Here is a 13,358-nt window from a genome sequence, read left to right as displayed (position 1 = left end):
CAGGACAGTGGCGTGTGCATCTTTCACCTGGAAAATACAGGTAATAGTGACGTGGTTACTTTATTGTTGTTTTTTTTAATATCAATGACAAAACCAACAACTTCTCTTTTTTTCATTTTACATTTTTAATTCGACACGATTCAAATATTAAATATTGCAATTCAACTCTCATGATACAAAGGATATAAATAAAGAGGATCATTTAAACAAGAAGAGCAAAAGCCTCCTGGCTGTACTTTAGTGCAACCAAAAAAAATAATAATAAAAAATCAGTCTTTTTGCTGACATTCAGAAGATCCCAACTCCCCCCAAAATGTAGTGTCTGTGTTCTCGGCCTCTCAGGGGCCGTCAGTCGTCGACTAAATTTGGCTGAGGGCTGGAGGTGACCTCGTTCACTGTGGCCGCCCCGAACAGCAGATGGGACGTGGCCTCAGAGTGTCTTGTCTCGGCCCCAGCGCTCACACCGTCCCTCCTCAAGTGTCCCAGCCGAAGTCGTTGCCGTCTGTCATTTGGATGTAGGAGGAAATGGCCTCCCGTAACCCCTCGCTCACCAAAGAGTCGTCTGCCTCGCTTCTCTTCCTCCTGAAGATGACCGACCTTGGAGGCAAAAAAGAAGGAACGAAAAAAGAAAAACTTCAGGCCTCAGATTATCCAAGTGGGTACAGTCAGTGTTGAGTACATTTTAATAATGTTACACACAAAATCCTCAAGTTTTCCCCCCAAACTGAACAATGACAGTTATTCAAAAACGTTTGTGGGATGAACAACTGAACAAAGCAGGCGGCAAACCACAGCCTGTTCGTTGACGCAGTTAATATTGTCGGCACGCATTTTCCACCCACTCAGTGAAACAAAGAGTGATACATGTAGATCACACAATGCATCCAGCGCAGATTAACAGAAGCAAGGTTTGTTTGTTTGTCTGTCATTTTTAATAATAATAATAATAATGATGATGGAAAGAGAGTGGTGCTCTGTAATCAGCAGAATCTGCCACACCTGCTGATGTCCTTCCAGTTGATGCTCGGCCTCCTCCTGGCTATGGGCACTGGCCAGGGCTCACTGCCTCCGTCCAGGCCCTTGATGAAGCACGGCCTCGTGAGTCGACAGCACAGCCCGTCCGTGGCGTCTGCACGAAGGGCCCAAATGTTTACTAACACTGTTTGATTTTCATGTGCTTGTTTCAAAAGTGCTTTCACGGCACACAGACCTGAGTAGTGTTCCACCAGGTGATGCAGAGAGGGGAAGGTGTTCCCAGGTGAGATGTAGACCGAGCTGTTCTGCAGGCAGGAAATGCGGTAGTGCTTCACACAGTCCATGGAGGAGTGGGTGGCCCTCCTCAGCACAGAGAGCGAGTAACAATCTGAGCAGCCAAAAAAAGAACACAGATTGTTACTGATTCTTGAAAAGTAAGCGTCCATCCTCCCTCCAAACTACTGTATCTGTTCTCCATCCCTTCTGCGCCAGAATCAACGCAAATGTTTTGCTTTGAAAATCAAAGTCTCCTTTTAAATCTCCCTTTTCATCTCATCATCAGACTCCAGTGGATCAGCCACTTCACCACAAACTGTGCGATAAAATGCTCTCAAAGGACACAGCGAACGCCTGGCTGGGTGTGTTGTCACTGATAGCGCCCTTTGTGACATCACAAAGGACAGTAATTTAGCCCTGTGCCCTTCATCACACCCACTTTGAAGAGTGCGCTACGCAAAAGAAGAAATGGAGGGAGTTTTCTCAGTTTCTGGAGTTTATAGAAAGAGACTGATTATTATTTATTATTATTTGACTAATCTCCAAGATTTCTTGAAGCAAATGTATTTATAAAGAGACAAAATTGACCCTGTTTTTTTTTTTTTTTACCTCTTTGTGTCTCTGATTCCCTGATCAAGAAGGAGCCGCTGTGGTTGTCTGGCAGCATGAGGAGCTCTGATGCCTTGTGCCTGCTGATGCCACTGAACAGCCACCTGTGCAGAGGGAGGAGAAGCTCTGTACATCAGAACAGGCACCACTGCCATGCCGACAGCAAAAAAAACATTCTGCTTCATGGTTTGTTTGGTTTTTTTTTTCTAGTCTGGAACAATCTGAGTACACACTCCCCCGCTGGAGGAGGACTGAAACTACATCAGGGCGAGAGGTTTTGATGTCAGAGCAGCAGAGAGAATCACCCTCTTGTTCCAGTGATGTACCTACACGGAGAGGCCTCCTACCTGAGAGGGAACCCCCTCAGCCCCATACCATCGTACCCACACCCCAGCCTGACAGCTCTGATGTCTTTGCTTTGCAAAGTGCAGGCACACACTCGTCCCTCAGACTTACTTGTGAGTCACCGTGGCAGTGTAGGTGGTATGAATGTAGCTCTCACGGCCTGTGGTTGCAGATATAACCGAGAGGAATTCACCGTCTCTGTTGGGCAGAATAAGTAAATAAGTAGCAGTCATCACTGATTATTACTATTTGACATTATTATCATTATTATTATTATTATTATGAATACTAATAATAATAATAATGATAATGATAATGATAATGATAATAATAATATTTAATTTGGCAGAGAAAACAAACGACGATGTGTCATACTTTTGAGAGACAGTGAGCTTCTCGCCGATGCACATCGTCAATTCCGTTTCCCCGAAAGCTGGGTAGTCGTGGAGAGACACAATCACAGTGTCCTGAGAGGCTGCACACACACACACACACACACACACACACGCACAGAGAGACAGAGAAAGAGAGGAAGATGAAAAAACATGCTTGTTACTTTTGTGTTTAAAAGATACAAATTCCATTAAAAGTATTACTCCTATCATTGTTTGTTTCAGTTGTTATTGCTTAAATTGGAGCTTTTTGAACTCTGCAGTTAAGTATAAAAGTGGATCATGTTTTAGAGGGAAATCATTTTAGAGAGCCTCGGCTTTGGAGTCACTGTTTGTTTTCAGTACAGAGGAAAATAAGCATGTAGAAAATAACATTGGTTATTGTCACTACTACTATGAATATCCATTATTGGCTCATTAGTCAAAACTATTACTGATTACAGCTTGGTTGTGCTGCTGCTGAAAAAGAAAAAAATGCTATCGTACTAAGAACCACAGAGCGGTTCAAAATGATTCAGATACTGCTGCAAGACTTCTGACCAGTTCTGTTAATTTTTACTTTTCGCTGAAGTACATTTCAAAAGCAGTACCTTCTTACTTTTAATTGAATAAAAGTGAGAATCAGTACGTTTATTTTCACTACAGTATTTTTGTTTTACGCTAGAATGTGAACACTTTTGCCGTATGCTGGACCGCTGGGCTCCTACCTGGCGTCACAAACTCGGCTTGATTCTCCAGAACTGTGCGGTTGGATCGGCATCTGATAGGGCAGGTCCCCATGTTCTGACTCGCAGATGCTCTTTGGATCTAGACAGAGACAGAGAAAGAGAGAAATGACTCCACTGACTCGCTGCAACACGCTTCAATGGCTGACACACTAATACAGGAAAGCGAACTAACCACAACAAAACGGCACTGACATCCTGTGTAAAGTGTCTCCTGAGGAAACGGTGAAGTCCATGAAATGGTAAATAATTCCGATTATCTCAAGTAATAATAATAATAATAATAATAATAATGAATGAATGACGGTAAATTGACTTTGAATGACTTAAAACAGCAATTGCTGCTTTGTGCTCTAAACATGTGAAAGTGTACTCGCCAGTTTCATACAATGCCACAGATGAAGTTTAGTTTAGTAGAAATCAGGTGATTCAAAAAATTGCCAACACACTTACCTCCTTCTGAACGAAAAGGGGGGAAAATAACCCAGAAAATAAAGTCCTTCACAAGTGGAGGGAGAAGATCCTGGTCTTTAACCTTCAACCTCTGTGTGAGTGGACACACACAGACACCTGCACACCGTGTTGGCTTGCCTCTAACTGATCAATCACTCCCTCCACTGCTGCGTTCCTATGTGGGCTGCTGTGTTTTTGCAGCTGTTTATAGTTGGAGGCGGGGAGGGGGGGGGGGGGCTCTTCTAAAAGACGAGACTTCCTGCCCAAACACGCTCAGCTTCCTGTGATGCCTCAGACGTTGACGTCCTGACTCCGAGCGGCTGATGTTGAGTTCTGTCGCGCACCAAACCTGATAGTCTATTTTTGCTTCTTGTTTATGTAATCAGATGTTTGTCAGATGGGCGGCATCATGCGAATTAGGCCCCCCACCCCCACCCCCCCTGTGATGGTTGTTTAACGGAATGAGTTGACATCATATTTTCCCTCAGCTCAAGGTCGGCTTGACATGTCAACAACTGTCTGTCATATTAAAAACACTAATGCAAGACTCTGTGAAAGGTTTCCCGTCACATCTTTTGATTGCTCCACGTCTGTAAATCCCACCATTGTGATGTCATAAAGGGCAGACACCTGTCCTGGTGAGGCGTTGGCTCCCTCCAAACATGTAGGAAAAAAACTTTTTCTTTTGGCAGGAAGACATACAAACAGAGGGCTAAATTCACCATTCTCTTGGTATCTTATATTTGGGTAACTCATCAACTCTGCTGGAGGTCCGGATGGAAAAAAAAAAAAATCTAAATATGTATTAAAATACGGCACCACGGACGGACGATACTGATGCTCATGTTAGCAGAACCTCTTCTTCCATTCCTGATCCGATTTAGCAGAAGCCCCAAGTTCATCCATCACGCAGACACGGCATGCGTGCAACAAGGTCAAAATGAATAATAAAAAAAAACTGCCTCATGTATTAAGCTGCTGTTAATTTATGTAAATTAAGTTTCAGTGGCTTGCAGAGATGTGATGAAGCCGCACGCAAAAAAAAAAGTTGTTTTTCAGTACAAGTCTCTTTATCTGATGCTCTCCGAGTATCTCATAACGTACAACCCGGCTGGATGGAAACCAGAGATCATTAACGAGAACAAGGTTAGTCGTGAGATGAAATCGCTGAATGGAAACCTCTCAAATATCAGTTTCTCCACAGCGAGCGTGGCATCTTTCACAAGCGATAGCACCAATGAATTCTATCCACATCTACATCTTATAACTCATCTATATCTTAGACCTACTGCACAAAAGTTGGATTAGAGAGGCAATTCATTGAATGCAGTGTTGTGTTGTTTCACACCTCGAGACCTGTTTAAAAAAAAAAAAAAAAAAATTCCAATTGAAGATGGCTGTCATGACGAGCGTCACAGAACGCAGGACAACATTTCGCAACATCCTGTGGGCTCTGCAGTTCAAAGTGTCTTCTCACCTCGGCTGCAGAGCAACTGACCATCGTTTGGCTTTGTTTGTTTTTTTTTGATCTTTTGCACAATGTAATCTAAAAATGGATTGCATGAGCACTCATCGCTGAGCTGTGAGGAAGCGACAACTGCGGTTGGAAACTAACCAAAGTTCTAACCAGCTGTCGTCAACTTTTCCACTAACGGAGAACTGAGATACAAACACGGGGCAGCTCTGCGATCGACTGCTGCTGTCAAATTCATTTAGCACACCTCTATGTTGTGCTACAGCAGCTAAAAAAAAAACATCTGGGTCATGCTGAGAAAGTCAAAGACTGGACGTTTTAGTCATGTTGCAGTTTTATTCAGTCATAATATAAATGAGTTGAACCAGCAGATGTGTAGAAGCACCACTGGGCCCGGGCTCAGTGAAGGGATGCACATCAGAACCCACTTGATAAAGTCGAGTCACCCGCATGAACAAGTCAACTGACCAAAAAACATTGACGCAAAATGAGATGAGAGGAAACATAAGTATAATGTGAGGAGACAAAAAACGATTTAAAGAAGAAAAACATCACCGGCTGAGGCGATCGCAAAACTATAGAGTTGCAGCCCAAAGGAAAAGTTAAGATTCACAACACAGACGGACAGAGATTAAACCGTTACAGTGACGTACCGCACGCTGGAGCAAAACTTTAGAAAAAGAAATTAAGGGGAAAATGAAGAGTTGCCAGGATTCTTACAGAGTGTCTGCAGGCATTTAACAACAACAACGACAAAAAAGTTGAAAAAAATAAAATAAATACAAAGGGGGTGTAGTGGGAGAGCTGGACTGTTTGAATATATAGCACACCTGGATGTGATTATGGTTTCAGACAGGAACGGGTGTGTTTCATCTTTAATAATATGCATCTGTTAATACATCTATTACATCCTTTTTTTCTCTAATAACATAGTTCATTACAGATCCTTCCGGAACAGGGATGCTTGGGGCAGGGGGGGGGCGGGCGAGAGGGGCACATAAGTTACTATGAGGAGTGTGTGAGTGTGTGTGTGTGACAGAGAGGAAGGCCGTGGGGGGAGGAGGGGAAGGGGCGGGGCTTAGCAGGAGACCTCCATGGTTTGGGGCGTAGCCTGGTTGTCCAGGCCGCCGGTGGCGCTGGCCTCCAGCAGGCTGTTGAGGTTGTTGCGGCTGCGGCTGCTGTCCATGGAGGTGATGCTGGAGGAGGAGGCGGTGCGCGAGCGGGCCAGGCGGGTCATCCCTGCCGACGGCACTGCAAAGCAAAGCGGCGAGAGACAGGGGACGTCAGCGTTCACTGGCGGCGGCGGTGGGGTGGGAAGTGAGACCACCGAGACTGCTGGTGCATCGGCATGCAAAACCACTCTCAAACACAGAGAGGTGAAGTAAATACAAAGAAACTGATGGCTGACGGGTAAGAAAAAAAACATGGTGCCAACCAGCGTCTGCTGAACTGAAAGGAAGCAAAAAACAAAAAAACTGAAAAAACCCAGCACATCATGCAACAAGAAACGGGCATTAAAGTGCGAGTTTGCCACAAATTTGAAATTTCCCCCGTTTTTTTAGAGGCTTTTGGGGACATTTTCTAACCCACAGAAGCGTCCTGGAGTCTCCAGGAGGTGAAGAACTTTAGAGTGGCCAGGCAAGGAAGAGAATAAAAAGACACAACATGTCCCCACAGTGTTTGTAAGGAGCCATTCGAGTGTCTGCAGGAGTCGGCAGTCCAGCCTGACTGGAAGCAACCACCAGGTTTTCCAGCCAAGACTTCCAACCCAGGAGCTGAGTTCAGGTCAGCTCTGGTGAGTGAACCAACACCACCCCCGTCTGAGGGGACAGACTGGCTAATAACATGGTGTTAACATGCTGGTTTTAATGAAACTGGACTGCTGAGACCTGGCTGACGCCCACACGGCCACCGTGGAGACACTTATTAAAACTTAGAGTTATTAATTCTCTTCCACGGCCACAGTTAAGCTTTCACTGAACTCCAGAACGGCTTTGCGGATCAGAACATGTCCCCAGAGACCGCCACCGACGTCCACGGGTGAGCGTTCAAATTTTCGGCGAAGCGTCCCTTTAAACTTCCCCGCAGCGACGACTGTGTGTGCACAGAGATCCAACGGGCTGCAGCCTCTGGAAGCCAAATGTGGAAGACGTCCCCTGCTGGAGGGGGGAGGAGGGGGTAGGATTTCTGTGCACACTGACATGTGTCCGCTGCAGAGCGTCAAGGCGACGTCAGGTTCAAAGCCTCGGAGCCCGGCAGCGGCCCGGGAACCCAGTACCTGATTCGTTGCTCAGGTGACTGAGGAGAACGTAGGGAACTGTAGGCCAGGACGGTTGAAGAAGGAGAGAAAGAAGGAGAGAAGTTTTTTTTGTTAACATCAGCACCGAAAAAACGTGCTGATGGAAAGAACAAAAGAAAAAAGAGGAACCTTGCAGCTCGTGTCGGCTGCAAAGGACACCGAGCTGCTCGCGTTCAACCACAGGTGCTTTTCTGGCAGGTTTCTGATGTGTGTTTCACACTGTGGCAACGTGCTAGTAAGAGAAAGTATTACTGAGAAACACGCTGAGGTGTGATTCGCCACATTCCAGGCATGAAATATTTATTTATTTACTTACTTATTTTTAAATCTGCTCTCATCCCGCAGTGTTAATCACTCAACAGGGCACCTGGTGGCGTTTAGAAGCAACGCCGACTCACCGCCGTACTCTCGTCTCCCACAGCGAGCACAATTTGCACAACAGAGAGAATAAGAAACACACACACGCACACGCGCTCGCGAGAATCGATCCACAACGACTGACTGGTCTGACTGGTGCGGCCCTGAGGTCTGTCGCAGAGGAAAAACCTGGAGACCCCGTTTAAAGATGCACTTTGATCATCTGCAGGGGAGGCTGCGTCAGTGGAGCACGCCGAGTGAAAGCAGGTATTTTTAGACACACGCTTCACACAGAGCAGGAAGTGGATTTGGGTTCAGCCTAGAAGCACTCAGACCTCACCTACTGGAGGACACGGCGGCCGCTCACTGCAGAGAGCAGAGAGGAGAGCAGGTTAGACCGCTGCAGGGCGGCTCCAGCTGCCTCTCCGCAGCCCAGCTCATCAAAAACAACAACACAAAAACCAACCCACTGCTTTCGACGTGCAAAGACGTCATTTAGCAACGGGCATGGAAGACGCCTGAGTCAATAACAATCCACATTGAAGGAGCTTCAGTGGCTGCGCTCACGTAAACAGGAAATCGAGAGAAGAACCTTTACCACAAACACGTCAGTCAAAAAAAAAACAAAACAACATAATGTATAACGTGGGTTACAGGTGGCATCACGTCGGCTACTTCAGACCAGCAACACCTCATGTTTTGTTTTGTTTTCTACTCGCTGACCACAAGCGCAGTGGAGTGTTGACACTTACTGTAGCCCATCCCCTGAACAAAGTACTTGAAGGCCTCAGCAAGTTTTCCAGGCTGTGAACAAATGGGAAAAAACAGATCATTGAAATAGAGAGAAAGAAACAATGATGAGAAAGTTGTGTCTCTTCAAGACAAGACACCGACCTGCACAACCTGAGGCAGACCTCCGCAGTCGGCCATCTGAGGAGAGAGTTCACACTCTGATTAAAAACAGAGCTGTCACTGGGCAGGAAATGAATAAGATTGGACTCATTAACTGAAACAACAACCCCTTGCATCTACTACATATCTGACCGATCCATCGCTGACACATTTAAAAGAAAACTCAATCACTTGCTTTACGTGCTAGAAAGTGCATTGTTTTAAACTGGATAATGGATAAAGCTCCATCGAAGGTTCAATGGCAAAGGGTGGCACTCGAATATGCGGCTTTAGACTACCTGACATGTAAACTGCACAGCAAAGATGATGTTTTGCATAAAACATGGGAACCCTTTTGGGCATCCTGGGTTTGAATATCACTACCATTTAGCAGGAGGGTTTGTATCATAACTCAAAACGCTCTGCATGGCAAATTACATATTATTTAATTGATGCGTTTTTGTTTCTGTGTATCTCTCTGAACATGTGAACGTAATCATGCACGCACGGCAGTGTGTACTTTATCCTACGTCCTATCTTATTTTTATGGGATGACTCCAGTATCTCTCGTCTGTACAAATTTGAATTTGATTAGTGAGCCAAATGTCTGTTCTGTTTGTTTGTTTTTGTCATGTATGTTCTGTTTTATCTCTTGAAAATTTAATAAAGATATTTAAAAAAAGACAGAAAAAAAAACGGAGCTTCACAGCTCAATGCTGGCGGCTGGTTTGAGAAGAAGTGCACGTGCTCCCACCTTCAGCAGCGTGGTCTTGGTGGGGTTTAACCGGGAATTGCACTCCACCACGGCTTCCACAGCAGGTGATGTGTCGCCGACCACCAGCAGGGCGGGGCACCTGGGGGAGGAGGGAGAGGGGAGGAGCTGTCAGTCATCTCCGAGCTCCGCCTCCAGACCGAGACGACGCAACCTCAGAACCTACGTGAGTGTGTTGACCGTGTCCTCGTTCAGGCCCACCACGGGCCGCTCGATCTCCAGGTCCCGACGGCTGCAGCACAGAGATCAATCACCAGCCGTTAGTGGCGCTCAAACAACACCACTCAACACAACCAAGGTGAAAAAAATCTTTATGATATTTTAAGCGGCATGGATTCCTGTCTAAGGGCAGTATTTAGTATTTAATACTGGAGGAAAAGCTCGCAACAACAAATTATGACAAATGGCTCTCGTACTATTGATAGGAGCCACAGAAGAGCGCCAGGTTGTCCTGGTTGATGTCCTGGGCGATGTGCAGGCGGTAGGTCTGGATCAGCTCCTGGTTGTCTGTCAGCTCGTCCTGGGGAAAAAATAAAAAATAGCTTTGCATATACGGCTTGGAAAGAAAGAAAAGAAAAGAAAGGGAAGCTAAAGCCACAATTGGTCAGTATGTGTGATGAGATCTGCAGACGTCTACAGCCTCTCCTGCCTCTTCAATATTTCACGCTGTACCCGTCAATGACAGAAATAGAATAATTAACGTCTGCTATATGAAGCAAAGCCATCAGGGGAAATCAAGGAAAGTCCGCCAAAGTTACTTCACGTTTTACAAAGTCAAGCCGAGGCTGAGTGAGTGAGTGAGTGAGTGAGTGAGCGAGTGAGTGAGTGACTCACAGTGCTGAAGTGGTGCGCCATGATGATATCTACCAGGTTACTGGTCCATCCAGACAGCTGCACAGGAGGGAAGGAGAAGGAGAGGTGGGAAGTTACTGAGGAACCTCATGATCATGGATTACTACATTTTTGATGCAGCTGAAGCAGCTGAGAAACGCACTGCGCATGGAGCAGTGTCATGATTTGAATATATATGGGACAAAGGGGAGGGCGGCTCCGGCGGCTGAATTTAGGTTTGCCAAGAATGTTCTGCTGGAACAATGAGGTACAGAACACACAGCTTTTCACAGATTACAGCTTTAAACCACAACACACACACACACACACACACACACACACACACACACACACACACACACACACACACACACAGCAACACTGAGGCAAATCCCACAGCCGTTTATCCATATTGTTTCGCTCCACTCTGATACGGTCGTCCTCGAAAAATTGGAGAGTTGAGTTCCCGGTGCAGGAATGTGTTTGGAATGTGGTTATAAAGCGGCGCTGCGATCAAATTAACTGCGGATTAGAGCCCCAGTCGGTGCCTCGCACTCCACAACTATTTGCCGGGGAATAAATCTGAGGTTAATCTCGTTTAAGTCAGTATATGAGCGGCTACAAACAGTGGCTCCCAGCTGCAGTGAATGATTTCAGCAGAGACGCTACAAGCCAAAGGTGAGAGAGAGGGGAGGGGAGGAGGAGAGGGCGGGGGTGGCGTGAGGTGAGCCCACCGACCTTGGAAGCTGCCCAGTCGATCCAGCCTTCAGCACAGGGGTCCACGTTGATCAGCACCAGCCCCTCCACCAGGGTGGGGTTGTTCAGCTGCAGAGGACACAAGGCAGCAACAGCAGAATGAAAACCACCGTCCTGATTGGGCGCTTTTACGCGTTGCATGTGCTGTGCTACAATGGTTCAAATCTGACTTGCAAGATTGGGACTAGTTTGTGTCATTTGGAAATCATGAGTCTGAGTGAACTAAGATCACATGTGGGGTTCCTCAGGGATCCATTCTCAGACCACTTCTATTGAACATCTATATGCTATCCCTAGATCAGATTATGGAATATCACAACTCCTTTCCTATTACACTTATGCTGATGACACAAAACTTTATACTTCAGTGTCATCACATGACTACAGTCCCTTAATTTCACTGTGTAATTGTATTCATCAAATAAATTTCTCCTGCTAAAGGCTGAAAGACAGAGGTAGTTTTTGGCCTTAAAAATAAAAGGACAAAGATCACTGCTCTCCCTGGCTCTATGTCATTGACAGCTACAAATCTTGGTGTAATTATGGACTCAGACCTGCATTTCAATAAGCATTTAAAATGTATCACTAAATCTGCCAGCTGAAGAACATTGCTAGAATGAAGGGGATTCTGTGGAAAGAAGACGCGGGAAAACTTATTCATGCATTCATTTCTAGTAGATTAACTGGAACTGGTTTGTTGTGTGTGCCAAGAACAAGCACCAATCAAGGTGAGGCAGCATTCAGCTATTATGCTCCTCATCTGTGGAACAAACTTCCTGAAGATCTGAGGTCTGCTCAAACTGCCAGTGCCTTGAAATCAGCGCTGAAAACATTATTGTTCACTGTAGTGTACTCGTAGATTAAAATTCTACTTACCTGCTATTCTATATTATTATAATGCATTTTTTCTCTCCCATTTTATTTTATTGCATTGTACTTTGTGAGAGTTTTGCTGCTTTTAATATTCATGTAAAGCACTTTGAATTATCTCGTGTTGAATTGCGCTGTACAAATAAACTTCCTTTGTATTCTGTGAGTCAGGCATCTCTGAGACATGAAAGAAAGAAGGTGTACGATTCAAGTGAGCAGAGACGGAAACAAAGTGAATGTCTGGGGAAATTTAAGCTCTGCTTGCCGCTGTGCTGCCATTACAAAAAAAGTAGCACAAGCAGGCTGCTTCCAAGAAAATGCAAATGAAATGCAGCAACAGCTGCAATTAATCCATCACGGCTAAACTCATTTTGTTTCTGAGCCACTTCGAGCCAATCCATCTCAGAGTCAATTCTCTTCATTAACCTGAAACAGGAGCAGACTCTCCTCCAACCCTTCCAAACACCCTTCTTAACCCGAGCACCATTCCGTCTTTTCATTATTCATTTTCCGGCGCTCCCCAGCCCCTCTCTGTCACTTCCAGCTTCTTCTGCTCTGATGTACAGAGCTCGCGCTTATTTTAGGAAAGAGAAACAGGGCAGGAGGGAAGGGTCCGCCAAGGAGTGGCGTCAGTGGAAACTGAAAGATTTAATCGATGGCAATAATTCATGCAAAGCTCAGACTCTCCAGGGAGGAAAAAACAAATATATATACTCAAATATATGAGCAAGACACTGTATATAATTATGCAGCAAAGAAAAACACGTTAAATAAAATATGCTGTTTATGAAAGGTGGCTATTTTGAAGAATTTAATTATAAAATGTGTTTGGGTTGTTTTACACTTTGTTTCCTCCATAATTCCATGTGTGTTCATACGCAGTTTTGATGCCTTCAGTGAGAAACTGCAAAGTCAATAGTCATGAGAATGAAAGAAAAGACATTGAATTCATAGGGCGTCCAAGCTTTTGACTGCTAGTGTATGTTTCTATCTAAATACGGGAGGGCTTGTGTCAGTAGTTGGGGTCGTGATGGCGACTCACAGCAAAGCGGGAGAGGACGTAGGCTCCGGCACCGACGCCGATTCCGATCACGCTGTTGACCCTGCGGAGAAACCAGCCGTCAACCCCCCGTCAGTGCTCAATTTATGCATATTGGCATCGATTGAGGTGGGTGTGGTTGGGGGCAGGGGGAGGGACACTCACTTGAGCTGAGTCATCACGGAGGGCAGCATTTCAGCCAGCTCGTCCATGGTGGGGTAGCGGTAACTGCGGACCAAAGAAACAAAACGTGTGTTGGTGTGTTTTGGCAGCTCGGATGAAAAACGAGGTCCT

General features: G+C 45.5%; 2 protein-coding genes across 5 annotated transcripts in view; both read right to left on the bottom strand.

Annotated features, from left to right (window-relative positions):
- Positions 1–105: 105 nt before the first annotated feature.
- On the bottom strand, positions 106–3,969 carry sla2a (Src like adaptor 2a). Its single transcript, XM_076047969.1, has 8 exons — positions 3,776–3,969; positions 3,305–3,404; positions 2,581–2,680; positions 2,317–2,403; positions 1,861–1,964; positions 1,211–1,363; positions 1,000–1,129; positions 106–597 (listed from the first exon to the last, which is right to left on the bottom strand). Exons 2-8 carry the CDS (start codon positions 3,375–3,377, stop codon positions 474–476), a joined length of 771 nt encoding a protein of 256 aa, XP_075904084.1. The 5' UTR covers positions 3,378–3,404; positions 3,776–3,969; the 3' UTR covers positions 106–473.
- A 1,596-nt stretch (positions 3,970–5,565) lies between these two features.
- ndrg3a (ndrg family member 3a) overlaps positions 5,566–13,358 on the bottom strand; it is a 34,189-nt gene continuing 26,396 nt past the window's right edge. For 2 of the 4 annotated variants that reach the window (XM_076047900.1, XM_076047902.1), the window contains 11 exons: positions 13,230–13,292; positions 13,068–13,128; positions 11,138–11,224; positions 10,403–10,459; positions 9,985–10,088; positions 9,735–9,800; positions 9,551–9,650; positions 8,800–8,835; positions 8,658–8,709; positions 7,528–7,566; positions 5,566–6,500 (listed from right to left, as the gene is read on the bottom strand). In XM_076047900.1, the coding sequence (XP_075904015.1) occupies positions 6,328–6,500; positions 7,528–7,566; positions 8,658–8,709; positions 8,800–8,835; positions 9,551–9,650; positions 9,735–9,800; positions 9,985–10,088; positions 10,403–10,459; positions 11,138–11,224; positions 13,068–13,128; positions 13,230–13,292 (838 nt within the window). In that variant the 3' untranslated portion in view covers positions 5,566–6,327. The other 2 variants (XM_076047901.1, XM_076047903.1) reach the window with 2 other exon arrangements.

The sequence above is a fragment of the Nelusetta ayraudi genome, unplaced genomic scaffold (assembly GCF_046127955.1).
Source record: "Nelusetta ayraudi isolate G7.1 ecotype Tasmania unplaced genomic scaffold, CSIRO-AGI_Nayr_v1 ptg000096l, whole genome shotgun sequence".
NCBI lineage: Eukaryota > Metazoa > Chordata > Actinopteri > Tetraodontiformes > Monacanthidae > Nelusetta > Nelusetta ayraudi.
The sequence above is the reverse complement of the archived record's forward strand: the minus strand, read 5'-3'. Positions and strand labels throughout refer to the sequence as shown.